The sequence below is a fragment of the Erythrolamprus reginae genome (genome assembly GCF_031021105.1).
Source record: "Erythrolamprus reginae isolate rEryReg1 chromosome 13 unlocalized genomic scaffold, rEryReg1.hap1 SUPER_13_unloc_5, whole genome shotgun sequence".
In the NCBI taxonomy this organism is placed as follows: Eukaryota; Metazoa; Chordata; class Lepidosauria; order Squamata; family Dipsadidae; genus Erythrolamprus; species Erythrolamprus reginae.
The window spans coordinates 260,468-277,847 of NW_027248449.1; the positions used below are offsets into that span (position 1 = coordinate 260,468).

The window sequence follows — 17,380 nt, forward strand, 5'->3', positions numbered from 1 at the left end:
CTGGAACAGCATCAGGCCCCGCCCTCTGTGGAAAGCCCCTCCCAGAATGCGGCCCCCACCGAAACGCTGCTTGTTTAAAAGGCACCGTTTTCCCCTCCCTTCCGAAAAACGTCTTCCGCGGCTTGCTTCTTAACGCAGCCCTGGGAAGGCCAAAATCTGCAATGCCAGCCATCCCACGAGAGGGTCCCTCAATAACTGGACTTCCTTTGTTTCTTTTTTGTTTCTTGGAGAGGTTACACTTCTCACCCAAGAAGCTTCTTCAGAGGAGCCAAAGGACTTGAAGGGAAAAAACCCAAGAAAGTCCAATTGCCTTTTGAAAAGCCCCTTTGGGGTGACCTTGACCTGGGTGATTGAGGATTTCCACAGGGAATTAATGGAATTAATTAATTAACAGGGCTTAATAACACGATGGCCGATTCACGCTGAGGTCCTTCGACCGCCACGTTCCACTCATAGAGCAGTCAAACAGCGGCCTGGCTCTGACCTCCGCTTGGGAGGGTCCATCCATCAAAAATTTGATCCCCCCCCCTTTCCCCCCCCTTCTGGGTTCTGGGTCTGTTTTTCCTGTCACAGTAAATGAGGTTGAATGTGTATAATTTTGTGTGCGTGTGTGTGCGTACATACACATACAGTTTATATTGTAGATAATGTATATTTTTGTGTGCCTGTAATAAATAAATGAATGAATAAATGAATGAATAAATGAATGAATAAATGAATAAATAAATAAATAATAATAATAATAATAATAATAATAATAATAATAATATGTATGCACTGGTATGGCATATATACACAGGATTAAATAGTATATTTTGGATATTCTGTAATATTAAATCGATAGGGAAATTGAGCCGAGGAGAAGCCAGGAACCCTCACCCAAACCCTTGACGTGAAGGACGTCAAGTTGTCCACCTTTAAGCCAGTCCCATGACCTTTAAGCCACCCCTGTTCAAGCCACTCCCACCTGGTCCCATGGCCGGCAAGCCACACCCACAAAACAAGTCACACCCACAGTGTCGTAGCAACATTTTTGGCAGCCTTTCACTGGATCCATCCCAAGAGTCTCCAGGCAGGGGCCTCACCTGTGTTGTATGCCGTGGGCATGGCCGAGAAGGGCAGCCCCTGGGTCAGCAGGCTGGGCGTGGCCACCGAGACGACCGGCGTGGTCAAAGAATGCGTGGCTTGGGACACCATGAGTCTTTGGGCATTCTGCTCAGGGAGAGAGAAAGGAAGGAAGGAAGGAAGGAAAGAGAAGAGGATTGAGATACGGCAGTGAGGGGGCCGAAACAGCATCCATGCGCGCTATCACACATGCGCGAGAGCCCACACCCATCATTCAAGGCCTGGGGAGGGCGAAAACAGCTCCCCCTGCTCCCCGGAGGTCCCCTGGAGGCCAGAAACGGCACGTTTCCCAACTTCTGGTGGGCCCAGGAGGCTGGTTTTTCGCCCTCCCCAGGCTGCAAAGGCTTCCTGGGAGCTTTTGGAGGGTAAAAATGGCCTCTCCCATCCTCCCGGAGGCTCCTGGAAGCCAAAAACGCCCTCCCAGAGCCTCTGTGCGAGCCAAAAATCAGCTGGCCGGCACACACACGCATGTAAGAGCTGAGCTAGGGCAACGGCTCGCGTGCCGGCAGATATGGCTCCGTGTACCCCCCGTGGCCCCCCCGTGCCATAGGTTCACTATCACATAGAAATGTAGAAGACTGATGGCAGAAAAAGACCCCCTGCCCTTATATTATTTCCTGTATTTTATCTTAGGGTGGATCTATGTTTATCCCAGGCAGGGAAAAACTTTAACGCAGTTCCTCGTGTTGTGGTGGCCCCCAACCCTAAGTCTAGCCCCATTTCTCCCAACAGAGCTTGAAGCTGATTGGTGGGAAGGTCAGAAGGACAGCCCCCACGGTCAATGCCTGATTGGTCGGAGTGTTAAAATAGGTTCCAAAGCTTTAGTTCCTAACACCAAAGGGAAGTTTGTCTTTTCGTTCGACCCCCAATGGGGTCCCGACCCCCTGGTTGAGAACCACTTGGTCTATGTTGTTGGCTGAACAACCACCACTGCCCCATGGAGTCGGCTTGAAGTTTGGTACTCTAACATTGGTTAGCCCAGCGTGGAGCGCTGACCGACGTAGTCGAGGGTCGGAGGTCGGATCCAGTGGGCGGGCTGGGCTGTGTTAGTGGGAAGACTCAGGCAGGGCAGCCCCCTACCCAGGAGCAGTGAAGGGAGGCAGCACCCAAAGGAAGGAGCCAGGTGTTGGGGGGGATTCAGGCAAACCCCTCTTCCTCCTCCTGGTCAAAGAGGAGCCAATACTGGCCCCACCGAAAAAGGCAATCGATGCAGTTGTCCATCGAGCTCCCACAGAGGTCTCAGAAGGAGCCAGAAGCCAGGGGAGACCCCAACATCCAAATCACCCTTTCAGGACAGTGGTTGACCAAAGACCCTTGTGTATACACACCGTCACACGACGCACACCAACACACACAAAGGCACCCCTCCCCCATGCATAACTCACCAGGTCCAACTGATCGTCCGTCTGGAGGCAGAACAAAAAGTGAAAGGAAACTTATTACATTTAATTCCTAATTTCTGACCTCGCTTCCCACATTCGCTGGGAATTCACAAAAACTCCACTAATTTGTCTAATTTCTTTCGTCCAGGTGGAAGACACCCAGGCAGGAAAGTGTGGCCTTAGTTTTAGAATTGGCCGAAGGCCCCAAAACGGCCCTTGTGGATCCCGTTGGACACAGCATGCGGGACAGAGGGGTGCAAATGTTGGACGTCCCACACCCAGAATCCCTCCCCCCCTTGCCGGCATCGCAGACGGAGGCACTGCTGCCGGTCAACGCCATTAATCAACTAAAACAAATTGGTAGAAAACGGAATTCTGCCCACGGAGAGGCCGTTCCCATAAAACACGAGCCTCTTCCGGCCCTGTTTCCTCCCGGGAGAATCCTAGAGAGGCCCCACGGAGGCTTCTCCCCGCCTTTTCCGGCCCTGTTTCCTCCCAGGAGATTCCTAGAAAGGGCCCACGGAGGCTTCTCCCCGCCTTTTCCGGCCCTGTTTGCTCCCAGGAGATTCCTAGAGAGGCCCCACGGAGGCTTCTCCCCTCCTTTTCTGGCCCTGTTTCCTCCCAGGAGATTCCTAGAAAGGCCCCACGGAGGCTTCTCCCTACCTTTTCTGGCCCTGTTTCCTCCCAGGAGATTCCTAGAGAGGCCCCACGGAGCCTTTTCTGGCCCTGTTTCCTCCCAGGAGATTCCTAGAGAGGCCCCACGGAGGCTTCTCCCTACCTTTTCTGGCCCTGTTTGCTCCCAGGAGATTCCTAGAGAGCCCCCAGGGAGGCTTCTCGCTGCCTTTTCCGGCGCTGTTTCCTCCCAGGAGATTCCTAGAGAGGACCCAGGTAAGCTTCTCCCCACCTTTTCCGGCCCTGTTTGCTCCCAGGAGATTCCTAGAGAAGACCCACGGAGGCTTCTCCCCACCTTTTCTGGCCCTGTTTGCTCCCAGGAGATTCCTAGTGAGGACCCACGGAGGCTTTTCTGGCCCTGTTTCCTCCCAGGAGATTCCTAGTGAGGCCCCACAGAGGCTTCTCCCCACCTTTTCCGGCCCTGTTTCCTCCCAGGAGATTCCTAGAGAGGCCACCCCGCTCCCCTTCCCCAAAGGGCCTGAGAGCCCCATCAAAGTCCCCCAGGTGTCCTTCGATGGGGCTCTTGGCCAGGAGACGGTGTCTGGGGCCTTCAGCAAAGCCCAGCTGACCGTTGGAAGCAATGCCCGTGTTCTGGACTCACCAGGTGCTGCATGAGGCCCTTCCCGCCTTGGGAGGTGATGACTCGGAGGTCCGGCTTGCGGAGGTTGGCGGCCAGAGGGTTGCTGTGCTGGGGAGGCGGCGGGGGCGACTTTGCCGGGATGGCCTTGCCGAGGCTGTTTCCGTTGGAGACGGGGAGGAGGCTCGGGGAGGCCCTGGCGCTGACGTAGCCGTTGCCTGCGGGCAGGAGGGGAGAAAGCCATTTCCAGAGACTGACATGGCGGGAAACGTGGAGGTGCTCCCCTTCTCCATGGCGGCAAGGCCAGCTTCCCTTGCCGGTCCCTGAAGGTCCAGCCTGGAGCAGGGGGCAGCCACAACGCTGTCCGGAAGCCATTTGGATGGACAGACTGGACAAGGATAGAAACCTAGAATATTGACAGCATAGAAAGACCTCCTGGTCCATCCAGTCTGCCCTTGTGCTATTTCCTGCATTTTATCTCAGGATGGATCTATGTTTATCCCAGGCATGTTTACATTCAGTCACCAACCACATCTGCTGGGAGTTTGTTCCAAGCATCTACTGCTCTTTCAGTCAAATCATATTTTCTCGCGTTGCTTTTGATCTTTCCCCCCAACTGACCTCAGATTGTGTCCCCCTTGTTCTTGGGTTCAGTTTCCTATTAAAAACACTTAAACCCTCCTGGACCTTATTTAACCCTTTAACCTATTTAAATGTTTCAATCGTGTCCCCCCTTTTCCTTCTGTCCTCCAGACTAGACAGATGGAGTCCATGAAGTCTTTCCTGATACGTTTTATGCTTAAGACCTTCCACCATTCTTGTAGCCCGTCTTTGGACCCCTTCAATTTGATCCATATCTCTTTTTGTAGGTGAGGTCTCCAGAACTGGACACAGTATTAATCCAAATGGGGTCTCCCCAGCGCTCTGTGCAGCGTGGTCACCAACCCTAAGCTGGGAAGTCAGTCTGAGCTGCCTGGGTCAAACCCAGAACCCACCGGGGGTACCACCACCCCTTCCCCACCACCCAGCCCAGGGTGACCCCCTAGGTGTTAGCCCGCCAGCGTCACGGGGCCATCTGCGCACGGCAACTGCCAGGGAGCAAAGGGCACCTGTGGGGCTCCTTCTCTGCTCCCTCTTGCTTTGGCATCCTTCCAGCCCCCAGGGAAGACCCTCCCCAGGCTTGGCTCTGCAGACCCCCCCCCCTTCCCCTGGCTGCTTACAACCTCGGCAGCTGTGCGGGTTCACCTGCCCCACGGACGTCCCCCAGTTGGCTGTGGAGTCAGGGGAATTGCGGGCTCGGCAGAGACGGTCCCCTGGCACGAGCCTCTCGGACATGGGCAGACGTCCCCCCCCCCTCCAGGCTGGCCGGGAGTTTTATTCCTCCCCCCTCTACCATGGCCAGGAAGAGCAATGCAAGCCGCAGACCTCTGGGGGGAGGGGGCCCTGCAGATTTAGCCCCCTACGTGTGAAGTGTGTGTGGGGGGGGAGAGGGAGGCCGAGCCCTTGCCCCTCCCCCTGTGCCTGAGCACCGGAGTCCTGAGAGCCCAGGGCCTTCTCCCTGCTCCCGTTTCCCCGGAACGAGGGGAATGTTTCGGTGACGTCAATGCTGACATTCAGGGGCCTTGCAGGCTGGAACAGCTGCTCACAACAGCTGACGTGGGGGCTGCTCTGCGGGGAGGGGGGGAGGAGCTGGCAGGGGGCCTGGGGGGAGGCAGCGGCCTCCCCTCCCCCCAAATCCCCCTCCCCGGCCTCCCCTCCCCCAAATCCCCCTTCCCCGAAACCCTGCACAGCCCCCACCCCCTGCTCTCTCCGTCCCAGGCCCCCTCCCCACCGTGGCCAGAGCTCAGGGGCCCCCATCGCCCCCCCCCTCCATCCCCAGCTGCCTGTCTCAGAGCTCCCAAGGGGTTGGGGCCTTCGCCAGGTGTCCATTCTCCAAAACTGGGCCTAGAAAGCCTAGAACTACAACGCCTTAAACAAGTGTTGCCCACAAGACCCTATGCTGCAACGTCATTGCCTGTCGGCAACGACTTCAGCTTCAACCACAACAACACAAGAGCACACAACAGATTCAAACTTAATGTTAACTGCTCCAAATTGGACTGTAAAAAAATACGACTTTAGTCATCGGGTTGTTGAAGCGTGGAACTCATTACTGGACTCCGTAGTATCGTCCCCTAACCCCCAACATTTGACCCTTAGACTGTCCACGGTTGACCTCTCCAGATTCCTAAGAGGTCAGTAAGGGGCGAGTACAAGTGCCCTAGAGAGCCTTCCGTCCCCTGTCCTATTGCTCTCCTATATATCCTCTACCTTCCTTCTATTCCTCTATCTCTCCTTCTATTCTTTCATTCATATGTTCTATTCCTCTATCTTCTCTTCTTTGTTAGATATATTTTACTATGAGTATCTCCTCTACAACCTTCATCGTGTATTTTACTATGGGTATACCCACTAAAACCCTCATTGTGTATTGGACAAAATCAATCAATCAACCAATCAATCAATCAATCAATCAATCAATCCATAATCAAAAGTCCAAAGGAAGTCCAAATAAAGTCTAGAGTGCCGTCCGTCCCCTGTCCTATTGTCTCTCCTATATCTCCTATATCTCTTCTTCTATTCCTTCATTGATTATTTTATCCCATTCTCTCTCTTCTATTCTTTCTCTAATTCTATTCCCTTCACGGTGTGTTATTGTGTGTTGGACAAAATAAATAAATAAAATGAACTTTTGAGTGTGTGAAGCCTCTTAGGAAAAAATCAAATGGTTTTTGGGGTCCTCCAGGCACCAGCAGCTAAACAGCTCATGGGGAGGGGGGGGGGGTTTCCAGGGCAGCCCCCCCTGCTGGAAGGGTGGGGAAGAGGGGAGGAGGGGGCTCACAAAGGCACAGAGGAGGTCCGAGCATCCCCAGGCTGGACAGCTTCCCTCGGCCCCTCACCCACCCCCCTCCCCGAGAGGCCACGCCAATCCTGCCCCTCCACCCACCGACAGGCTGGGCAGAGCCACCACTCCAAAGAGGGAGGGGGCCCCTTTTCTGAAGACCCCCACCCCCCCCGGAACGGGCGTCCTTGGAAGGAGGGGGTGGGGGTCCCAGGGAAAACGGCTGGTTTCGAACCGAGAGGAGAAATAAAGTGAAACCCAGGCGGAAAAACTGGATGGCCTGGACCCCACCAGTTTTGGGCCCCACCCTGCAAGGGAGGGGCTTTTCTGCTTTGGTCTCCACAGCCCCCCTCCCCTTCATGTAATATGAATCCCAGCGGCCAATCGGGTCCCACAGAGTCGGCCTCCTCCGGGTCCCGTCGACGGAACAATGCCGTCTGGCAGGGCCCAGGGGAAGAGCCTTCTCTGTGGCGGCCCCGGCCCTCTGGAACCAAATCCCCCCCCCCCGGAGATTCAAATTGCCCCCAAGATGTTGAAGACCTATCTATGTCACCAGGCATGGGGGGAAATAACTCTTTCCCCCCACTACCACCTTTTTTTCTTGACTGTAATACAGGAGGATGGTGTGATTGTGCAGTAAGGATTGTTTTTTAATATCTATGGGTTTAAAATTTCGGTTTTTTTAACTTATATTGGATTTGTACTCTGTGTATTGTGTTGTTGTTGTTGTTGTGAGCCGCCCCGAGTCTTTGGAGAGGGGCGGCCTACAAATAAAATAAAACAACATAAAATAAAATAATAAATAAAATAAAATAAAATAATAAAATAAAATAATAAATAAAATAAAATAAAATAATAAAATAAATAAAATAAAATAAAATAAAACAAAACAACATAACATAACATAAAATAACATAACATAAAATAACATAACATAAAATAAATAAAATAAAATAATAAAATAAATTAAATAAAATAAAATAATAAAATAAATAAAATAAAATAAAATAAATAAAAATAAAAAATAAATAAATAAAAATAAAATAAAATAAAATAAAATAAAATAAATCAAATCAAATCAAATCAAATCAAATCAAATCAAATCAAATCAAATCAAATCAAATCAAATCAAATCAACAAATAATATATTTTTATACAAATCCCCCTTCCCCCAGGGACTTGCTCCTTCGGAGTCTCAAACACTCCCCCCCCTTCCTTCTTGGCCACCCCCAAAAAGGCCTAAGGCGGTGGGGGGCTGAGAACCCACTCCCCAAGGGTGCTGGGACCCAGGCCTCCCCCAGGCCCCCTTCGCTCCTGGAGGGCCCACCTGCTGACCCCCCTCCAGCTTCGGCTACTCACCCACGGGGCTGGGGCAGGCTCCGTTCGTGTTGCCCAGCTCCCCTCCGAGCATCGCCCCTAGGAAGAAGCCAAGGGTCAGTTCCGTCTGGAGCCACATTCGGACATTTTACTCCTCTGCGCCCACCCACTCCTCCCACTTTCCAAGGGGTGTGGGGGGGAAATCATGGCAGAATGACCACCACCCTCCCTCCCTTAGGCTAGGCCTGCCCGCATCCCCAAAATCGTGTCCGGAGCACATCTGGGTGCAAAAATAATGTTTGGACACAGACGTGGGTCACTTTTCAGATCAATCCCCACGCATGGAAAAAAATAACGGCCACAATTGTAAAATGCCCCCGTTTACAACCACAGGATTAAATTTATGACATTTTTTTTGGCCAAAAAACAGTATTTTCTTCCAGTTTTTGGCCAAAATTCCCCATAGTGGACAATGGCATTTGCTTGGTGGATTCACTCAATGACCTTAGTGGATTTGCGTAATGACCACCGCAAAAAAAGGTAATAAAACTGCACCGGTCAAGGGGTGACCTGCTTGATGATCTTCACAGCTGACCATCATACTGGGCAGTCTCCACTGCAGGCAGAAGTCGAGGATTGCCCACCAGATGAACTTGTGGCTGCAGCCCTTGCCCCATTGGCCTCTCTGGTTTCCCCAGCCCCAGAATCTGGGCCTGGCCCACTGACCCTGGGAAAAACCTTTGCCTGAACGTATCCAGGCTCCTTCTATCCCCTCCGGCTCCCTTTCTTCTTCAGGAGGGTCAAGACATCCCTTTCAATGACCACCTATGATACACGCAGCCTCTGATCCTTCCCAGGGGGGGTGAAATGGGGACCCAGATTGTTGGGGGCAAGAGGCTGAATCTGTAAACTACGAAGCAGTATACAGGGGTCCCTCGACTTACGAACTTCTATTCGTTCCGTGACCAGGGTCTTAAGTAGAAACGTTTGTAAGAAGAAGCCATTTTTCCCCATAGGAATCAATGGAAAAGCAAATAAGGCATTTGACTGGGGAAACCACAGCCCTGTTTCCTCCCAGGAGATTCCTAGAGAGGCCCCACGGAGGCTTCTCCCCACCTTTTCTGACCCTGTTTCCTCCCGGGAGATTCCTAGACAGGCCCCATGGAGGCTTCTTCCCAACTTTTTCCGGCCCTGTTTCCCCCCAGGGGATTCCTAGAGAGGCCCCATGGAGGCTTCTTCCCAACTTTTTCAGCCCTGTTTCCTCCCATGAGATTCCTAGAGAGGCCCCACGAAGGCTTCTCCCTGCCTTTTCCGGCCCTGTTTCCTCCCAAGAGATTCCTAGAGAGGCCCCATGGAGGCTTCTTCCCAACTTTTTCAGCCCTGTTTCCTCCCATGAGATTCCTAGAGAGGCCCCATGAAGGCTTCTCCCTGCCTTTTCCGGCCCTGTTTCCTCCCAAGAGATTCCTAGAGAGGCCCCACGGAGGCTTCTTCCCAACTTTTTCAGCCCTGTTTCCTCCCATGAGATTCCTTAGAGAGGCCCCACGGAGGTTTCTCCCTGCCTTTTCTGGCCCTGTTTCCTCCCAGGAGATTCCTAGAGAGGCCCCACGGAGGCTTCTTCCCAACTTTTTCAGCCCTGTTTCCTCCCAGGAGATTCCTAGAGAGGCCCCACGGAGGCTTCTTCCCAACTTTTTCAGCCCTGTTTCCTCCCATGAGATTCCTTAGAGAGGCCCCACGGAGGCTTCTCCCTGCCTTTTCCGGCCCTGTTTCCTCCCATGAGATTCTTAGAGAGGCCCCACGGAGGCTTCTCCCTGCCTTTTCTGGCCCTGTTTCCTCCCAGGAGATTCCTAGAGAGGCCCCACGGAGGCTTCTCCCTGCCTTTTCCAGTTACAATTTCAGACGCTTGGGTTTGTAAGTGGAAAATGGTTCTTGAGAAGAGGCAAAAAAAAATCTTGAACACCCGGTTCTTAGATAGAAAAGTTCGTAAGTAGAGGCCTTCTTAGGTAGAGGTGCCACTGTATTTTTTGGGGGGTTCGCACCCTTCCTTTTCCACGGCCTAAGAAGCCCCACCAGAGGAGGAGGAGGAGGAGGGAGGAGGCCTTACCTGCACTGGCGGGCCTCTGCGGGAGAGCCGGGGAGACGGTGTTGCGCTGGAGGGCCGGCTGCTGCGGGGACAGCAATCGGGGGTCGGTCAAGGAGGAGGCCACCAGCGACGGGGTCACGAGGGAGCCCCCCGGGCTGCTGAAGGACAGGGCGTTCTGGTTGGTCACTGGCACAGTCACAGGCATGGCGAAGTTGGGGGCAGGAACGGAGGACTGTGGAGAAAAGGGGGCAGGAGAGCCGGCTGAGCCCTGGGAGCCGAGGGGAAGGGCTCCCCTGACCACCAGCACCGGGCAGGACCAGCCGCTCGGACACAAGAGGCCGCCTGGGTTCCTCCCAGGCCCAGAGAGGTGCCCTAAACCAAGGATCTTGGAGACGGACAGAACCCCTGACAAATTCCGTCCTCGGACAAGGTTCCACAGCAGACACGTAAGGAGGAGTTAGCAACCTCAGCCTGAGACAAGCCGGGCAAGAACAAAGGGAGCCACCACTTAGCAGGCGTAAAGGAGCTTGCAAGCTGCCCAATTCCAGAGGAGGGAAAGAGACCTAAGAACCTCGGAAGAAAAGCCCTGCTGAATGGGGCCAAAGCCCACGGAGTCCAGCATTCTGTGTCCCCCAGTGGCCCCCCAATTGTCCATGGGGCTCTTGAGCAGAAGGAGAAGGCAAGACCCTCCCTTTCCCCTGACCCCCAAGGGAACCCTGCCTGCCTCAACCCACATAGAGGCATAGGCACTTGGACCTCCGTTTCAATCACCACCTATGATACACCTATGATGGAGACTCTACTGAAAAAGAGGATAAATCAGCACCTAAAAAACAATAACTTATTGGACCCAAATCAGCATGGCTTTACTGAAGGCAAATCATGTCAGACTAATCTCATTGATTTCTTTGACTATGTCACAAAGGTGTTGGATGAAGGTGGTGCCGTGGATATTGCCTACCTGGACTTCAGCAAAGCCTTTGATACGGTTCCACATAAAGAGCTGATAGATAAATTAGTGAAGATTGGACTTAATCCCTGGATAGTTCAATGGATTTGCAGCTGGCTGAAGCATAGACACCAGAGGGTTGTTGTGAATGGCGAGTATTCTGAGCAGAGTCAGGTTACAAGCGGTGTGCCACAAGGGTCTGTTCTGGGTCCTATTCTTTTTAATATGTTTGTGAGTGACATAGGGGAAGGTTTGGTAGGGAAGGTTTGCCTATTTGCCCATGACTCTAAAGTGTGCAATAGGGTTGATATTCCTGGAGGCGTCGGCAATATGGTAAATGATTTAGCTTTACTAGATAAATGGTCTAAGCAATGGAAACTGCAGTTTAATGTTTCCAAATGTAAAATAATGCACTTGGGGAAAAGGAATCCTCAATCTGACTATTGTATTGGCAGTTCTGTGTTAGAAAATACTTCAAAAGAAAAGGATTTAGGCGTAGTGATTTCTGACAGTCTCAAAATGGGTGAACAGTGCAGTCAGGCAGTAGGGAAAGCAAGTAGGATGCTTGGCTGCATAGCTAGAGGTATAACAAGCAGGAAGAGGGAGATTATGATCCCGCTATATAGAATGCTGGTGAGACCACATTTGGAATACAGTGATCCCCCGCTCGTTGCGAGGGTTCCGTTCCAGGAGCCCCCGCAACGAGCGGGTTTTCGCGAAGTAGCGATGCGGAAGTAAAAACACCTTCTGCGCATGTGCAGATTGTGTTTTTATTCCCACAGCGCTAGCGAGGAGCCGAAGATTGGGGGCGGCACGGCTGTTTGCCGCCGGCATGGAGGGCTTCCTAGCAGCCCCCCAAACCCGGGTTGGAGGTCCGGGGGGCGCTGGCTCTCGCCGCTTTCGAGCTGAATCCGGGAGCGAATTCGCTCCTGGATTCAGCTCGAAAGCGGCGAGAACGAATGGCAAGGAACGCCTTTTCTACGCCGTTCATTCTCGCCGATTTTGAGCTGAATCCAGGGGCGAATTCGCTCCTGGATTCGGCTCGAAAGCGGCGAGAACGAATGGCAAGGAACGCCTTTTCTACGCCTTTCATTCTCGCCGATTTTGAGCTGAATCCAGGGGCGAATTCGCTCCTGGATGCGGCTCGAAAGCGGCGAGAACGAATGGCAAGGAACGCCTTTTCTACGCCTTTCATTCTCGCCGATTTTGAGCTGAATCCAGGGGCGAATTCGCTCCTGGATGCGGCTCGAAAGCGGCGAGAACGAATGGCAAGGAACGTCTTTTCTACGCCTTTCATTCTCGCCGATTTTGAGCTGAATCCAGGGGCGAATTCGCTCCTGGATGCGGCTCGAAAGCGGCGAGAACGAATGGCAAGGAACGCCTTTTCTACGCCTTTCATTCTCGCCGATTTTGAGCTGAATCCAGGGGCGAATTCGCTCCTGGATGCGGCTCGAAAGCGGCGAGAACGAATGGCAAGGAACGTCTTTTCTACGCCTTTCATTCTCGCCGATTTTGAGCTGAATCCAGGGGCGAATTCGCTCCTGGATGCGGCTCGAAAGCGGCGAGAACGAATGGCAAGGAACGCCTTTTCTACGCCTTTCATTCTCGCCGATTTTGAGCTGAATCCAGGGGCGAATTCGCTCCTGGATGCGGCTCGAAAGCGGCGAGAACGAATGGCAAGGAACGCCTTTTCTACGCCTTTCATTCTCGCCGATTTTGAGCTGAATCCAGGGGCGAATTCGCTCCTGGATGCGGCTCGAAAGCGGCGAGAACGAATGGCAAGGAACGCCTTTTCTACGCCTTTCATTCTCGCCGATTTTGAGCTGAATCCAGGGGCGAATTCGCTCCTGGATGCGGCTCGAAAGCGGCGAGAACGAATGGCAAGGAACGCCTTTTCTACGCCTTTCATTCTCGCCGATTTTGAGCTGAATCCAGGAGCGAATTCGCTCCTGGATTCGGCTCGAAAGCGGCGAGAATGAACGGCGTGGGCGGGCGAAGGGCGGGCGGCAGCGAGGAGTTTGCGTGGGCGGTGGGGAAACTCCTCGCTGACGCCAGCAAGAGGGGGAAGACTCAGGGAAGCCGCCCAGCAGCTGATCTCCCGGTTGCCATCTACGCATGCGTGCCCACGGGCACGCATGCGTAGATGGTATTTTGACTTCCGGGTTGAAAAATAGCGAAGTACCCTGTTCGCAATGGTTGGGGACGCAATAAACGGGGGATCACTGTACTGTGTTCAGTTCTGGAGACCTCACCTACAAAAAGATATTGACAAAATTGAAGGGGTCCAAAGACGGGCTACAAGAATGGTGGAAGGTCTTAAGTATAAAACGTATCAGGAAAGACTTCATGAACTCAATCTGTATAGTCTGGAGGACAGAAGGGAAAGGGGGGACATGATCGAAACATTTAAATATATTAAAGGGTTAAATAAGGTCCAGGAGGGAAGTGTTTTTAATAGGAAAGTGAACACAAGAACAAGGGGACACAATCTGAAGTTAGTTGGGGGAAAGATCAAAAGCAACATGAGAAAATATTATTTTACTGAAAGAGTAGTAGATCCTTGGAACAAACTTCCAGCAGACGTGGTAGATAAATCCACAGTAACTGAATTTAAACATGCCTGGGATAAACATATATCCATCCTAAGATAAAATACAGAAAATAGTATAAGGGCAGACTAGATGGACCATGGGGTCTTTTTCTGCCGTCAGACTTCTATGTTTCTATGTTTCTATACACTCGGCATCCCTGAATCTGTCTCATCCTGCCTTGAAGCTCTCCAGGCTGACAGCTGTCACGACCTCTTCTGGAAGGGAGTCCTATCAACCAAGGACCCTCTGGGGGAAGAAATATCTTCCTTGGTTTGTCCTCACTTCTTTACCTATGACCTTTAGGGAATGACCCCCTCGTCCTGGTATTGTGGGATAGAGAAAAGGATTATTCTCCGTCCACCTTTTCTATCCCACGCAGGATTTTATGCCCATCAATCAAGTCGCCTCTTCAACGCCGTCTTTCAAGGCTGGAGAGACCAAGGCCTTGCAACCTGGTTTCATAAGGGAGGGGCTCCATTCCCTTGGTCATCCTTGTGGCCCTTTTTTGCCCCTTTCCCAGTTCCATCCCATCCTCCTTGAGGTGCAGTGACCAGAACTGTGCACAGGACTCCGAGTGGGGTCTCACCGTCGATTTGCAAAGAGGCAACACAACACTGGCCCACCAATTTTCAATTCCCTTCCTAATCAGGCCAAGCGTGGAATTTGCTTTTTTTTTTTGTACTGCTGCTGGACACTGGGTCTTTCGGTCTCATGGGGGTGGGGGGCTGAGCTGCCAAGGAGGCCACACACAGCTTGGGTTACTAGCTAGTTAGGCAGAGGGTGGGTGGGGCGTTAATTCTGTCCGGAAGCTCATGCACGCCGACCCCCTCCGACCCCAAAGCCTCGGTCCTCACCCCCTCCAGGCCCCTGGGATTCTGTATGGTCATCCCTGGAGGAGGGGGGGGCAACTTCAGCCCCTGGAGCCCATCCAGGCCCCCCACATTCTCTTACGTTAGCCCCTCTGCGGCTGAGGAGTAGAGGCCAAGTAAGGTACACACTGAGACTTCTGCCCCAGGCTTTTACATTTTTAAATTTAATTTAATTTAATTTAATTTAATTTAATTTAATTTAATTTAATTTAATTTAATTTAATTTAATTTAATTTAATTTAATTTAATTTAATTTAATTTAATTTAATTTAATTTAATTTAATTTAATTTAATTTAATTTAATTTAATTTAATTTAATTTATTTAACTTATTTAATAATTTAATTTAATTTAATTTAATATTTATTTATTCATTCATTCATTCATTCATTCATTTATTTATTTATTAGATTAGATTTGTATGCCGCCCCTCTCCGTAGACTCGGGGCGGCTAACAACAACAATAAAACCAGGATATAACAAAATCTAATATTTAAAATCACTAAAAAACCGTGGTGCATTACTTTCTGGGCGACCCTGGTGCATTCATTTCATAGATCAATAAATTTATTTATTTCTTAATTGGATTTGTATGGCGCCCCCATTCTGAGGGGGGGGGGGCTAAATCCGAAATATTATTTAGCATTATTTAAATGCTAAATTAATAAAGCCAGTTTGGCCCGATGTCCAGGGGGATGGGGGGTAGGGCAGGCCATCGGCCGCAGACTTTTTCTCTTGTGGTGGTGGGGGGACCTGGGGGGCAGGACGGCCGCCCCTGAACCTCAGTTTCCCCTGGCAGAGCCCCTTCCTTCTGGATCTCCTTGGGGGACCCCGCCTGGACCCCAGCCCCATTTGCTTCCCCCCCCAAAAGCACGTGGGAGGGTCTCGGCCAGGCAAGCGGAGGTCAGGGAAGAAGGTCCACACGCTGTTAAGGCACACGGTTCGGCCATGCGGAGGGGCTGCCCCCCGCCTGCCCCCGCTTACTCACTGTGAGCCTGTAACTCTGCATCATTTTATCAAACTCCTCATCAATCTTTTTATACTTTTCTTCCGTCTGGGGCGTCAGGGCAAAGAGGTCGTCCCCGTCGGGGCTGGCCCCCTCCCTATGCTTCTTGTTCAGCACCTGTCCGGCCGGACCAGGAGGAGGGGAGGAGGGGGCAGAGGTCCGAATCCAGCCACAAAGAGAGGAGAACCAGAGAGGAGAGAAGAGAGAGAGAGAGAGAGGTGGTGAGGGGCTTCCGGCCGTCGGAGGGGCGTCTACTTACGCCGTAGCGCTTGAAGAAGTTGTCCAGGTCCTCGCTGGCTTTGCGGTACTTGTCCTCGGTCAGCGGGCTCTGGTCGATGGAGTCCTCCCCGTCCGGCTCGGGGCTCTCGCAACCGTTAAAGCCTTTCTTTCGTAAGGTCTGCAAGCACAGTGGACGGCAGAGCGGTTGGCCACCAGGGAGGGACCAGAGTCCAGGGGCCGCCCGGCTCGAGCAGAGGAGACCCACCGCCACCTCTCACCCACCCACCAGCACCCCCTCCCCTGCCCCCACCCCTGCTACTCCTGGCACCTCCTGGTCAGGCCTGGTCTGGTCTGTGGTCACTGGAGTGCCCAGGGCCAGCAGGAGGCGGCTCTCCTTCCCGGAGACAATGGCAGGTTGAATTATAACAAGTAGGGGTCCCTCTACTTACGAACTTAATTCGTTCCGAGGCCAGGTTCATTTTTCCCATAGGAATCAATGGAAAAGCAAATAAGGCATTCGACTGGGGAAACCACAGGGAGGGTGGAGGCCCTGTTTCCTCCCAGGAGATTCCTAGAGAGGCCCCACGGAGGCTTCTCCCTGCCTTTTCCGGCCCTGTTTCCTCCCAGGAGATTCCTAGAGAGGCCCCACGGAGGCTTCTCCCTGCCTTTTCTGGCCCTGTTTCCTCCCAGGAGATTCCTAGAGAGGCCCCACGGAGGCTTCTCCCTGCCTTTTCCGGCCCTGTTTCCTCCCAGGAGATTCCTAGAGAGGCCCCACGGAGGCTTCTCCTCACCTTTTCTGGCCCTGTTTCCTCCCAGGAGATTCCTAGAGAGGGCCCCACGGAGGCTTCTCCCTGCCTTTTCCGGCAATGTTTCCTCCCAGGAGATTCCTAGAGAGGCCCCACGGAGGCTTCTCCCTGTCTTTTCCGGCCCTGTTTCCTCCCAGGAGATTCCTAGAGAGGGCCCCATGGAGGCTTCTCCCCGCCTTTTCTGGTTACAGTTTGGTGGGCTCGGGTTTTGTAAGTGGAAAATGGTTCTTGAGAAGGGGCAAAAAAATATTGACCCCCTGGTTCTTATCTAGAAAGGTTCGCAAGTAGAGGTGTTCGTAGGTAGAGGTCCCACTGTACAATGAATTGGATAGAGACCACCCCCCCTCCCCCATGGATCTGGAGGAATCTTGAGAACCTGCTTCTCCTGCGTCCAAGCCGATCTCTTCCCAGGCCGCGGAGTAGCGGCTGCACCCCCTCCCCGTGCCTGTCAGAAGGACATCAAATGCCACGGTGTGTTTACCAAGTATTTATTCCAGGCCTGGCAGCTGATTTGAAGGCCGCCTTCCACACTGCCACACTTAATCATTGTGTTTTCAAAATACCAGAAGCAATTAGGCCCCATTACCCACAGCCCCCACTTGCCAAGGCGTTTGGAGAGTCAAGTCGCGGGTGGGAGGAATCTTGGTCTCTTGTTGGGCTAATGAGAAGTTGAATGGGGTCTCTCTCTCTCTTTGTGTGCCTGTGCATTGTGTGTGTGTGAGAGAGAGAGAAAAAGAGGAAGTGAGAAAGATAGAGGGGGAGAGAGAGAAAGAGGGAGGGGGAGAGTGAGAAAGGGGGAGGGAGGCAGAGATAGAAAGGGAGGGAGAAAGAGGAAGGGGGAGGGGGGAAAGGGGGCAGAAGGGAGAGAGAGGGGGAGGGAGAAATAGAGAAAGGGGGGAGAAAGAAG

At 52.4% G+C, this 17,380-nt stretch overlaps 1 protein-coding gene across 4 annotated transcripts in view; it reads right to left on the bottom strand.

The window, feature by feature from the left end:
* Positions 1-17,380, bottom strand: part of MEF2D (myocyte enhancer factor 2D) — a 48,421-nt gene that overhangs the window by 10,720 nt on the left and 20,321 nt on the right. The window contains exons 3-8 of one of the 4 annotated variants that reach the window (XM_070730270.1): positions 15,431-15,565; positions 10,056-10,266; positions 7,997-8,053; positions 3,781-3,974; positions 2,511-2,531; positions 1,086-1,212 (exon numbers count right to left, since the gene is read on the bottom strand). In XM_070730270.1, coding sequence (XP_070586371.1) covers positions 1,086-1,212; positions 2,511-2,531; positions 3,781-3,974; positions 7,997-8,053; positions 10,056-10,266; positions 15,431-15,565 — 745 coding nt within the window. Of the gene's footprint in view, positions 1-1,085; positions 1,213-2,510; positions 2,532-3,780; positions 3,975-7,996; positions 8,054-10,055; positions 10,267-15,430; positions 15,566-15,707; positions 15,846-17,380 lie in introns of all 4 variants that reach the window. The other 3 variants (XM_070730269.1, XM_070730272.1, XM_070730271.1) reach the window with 3 other exon arrangements.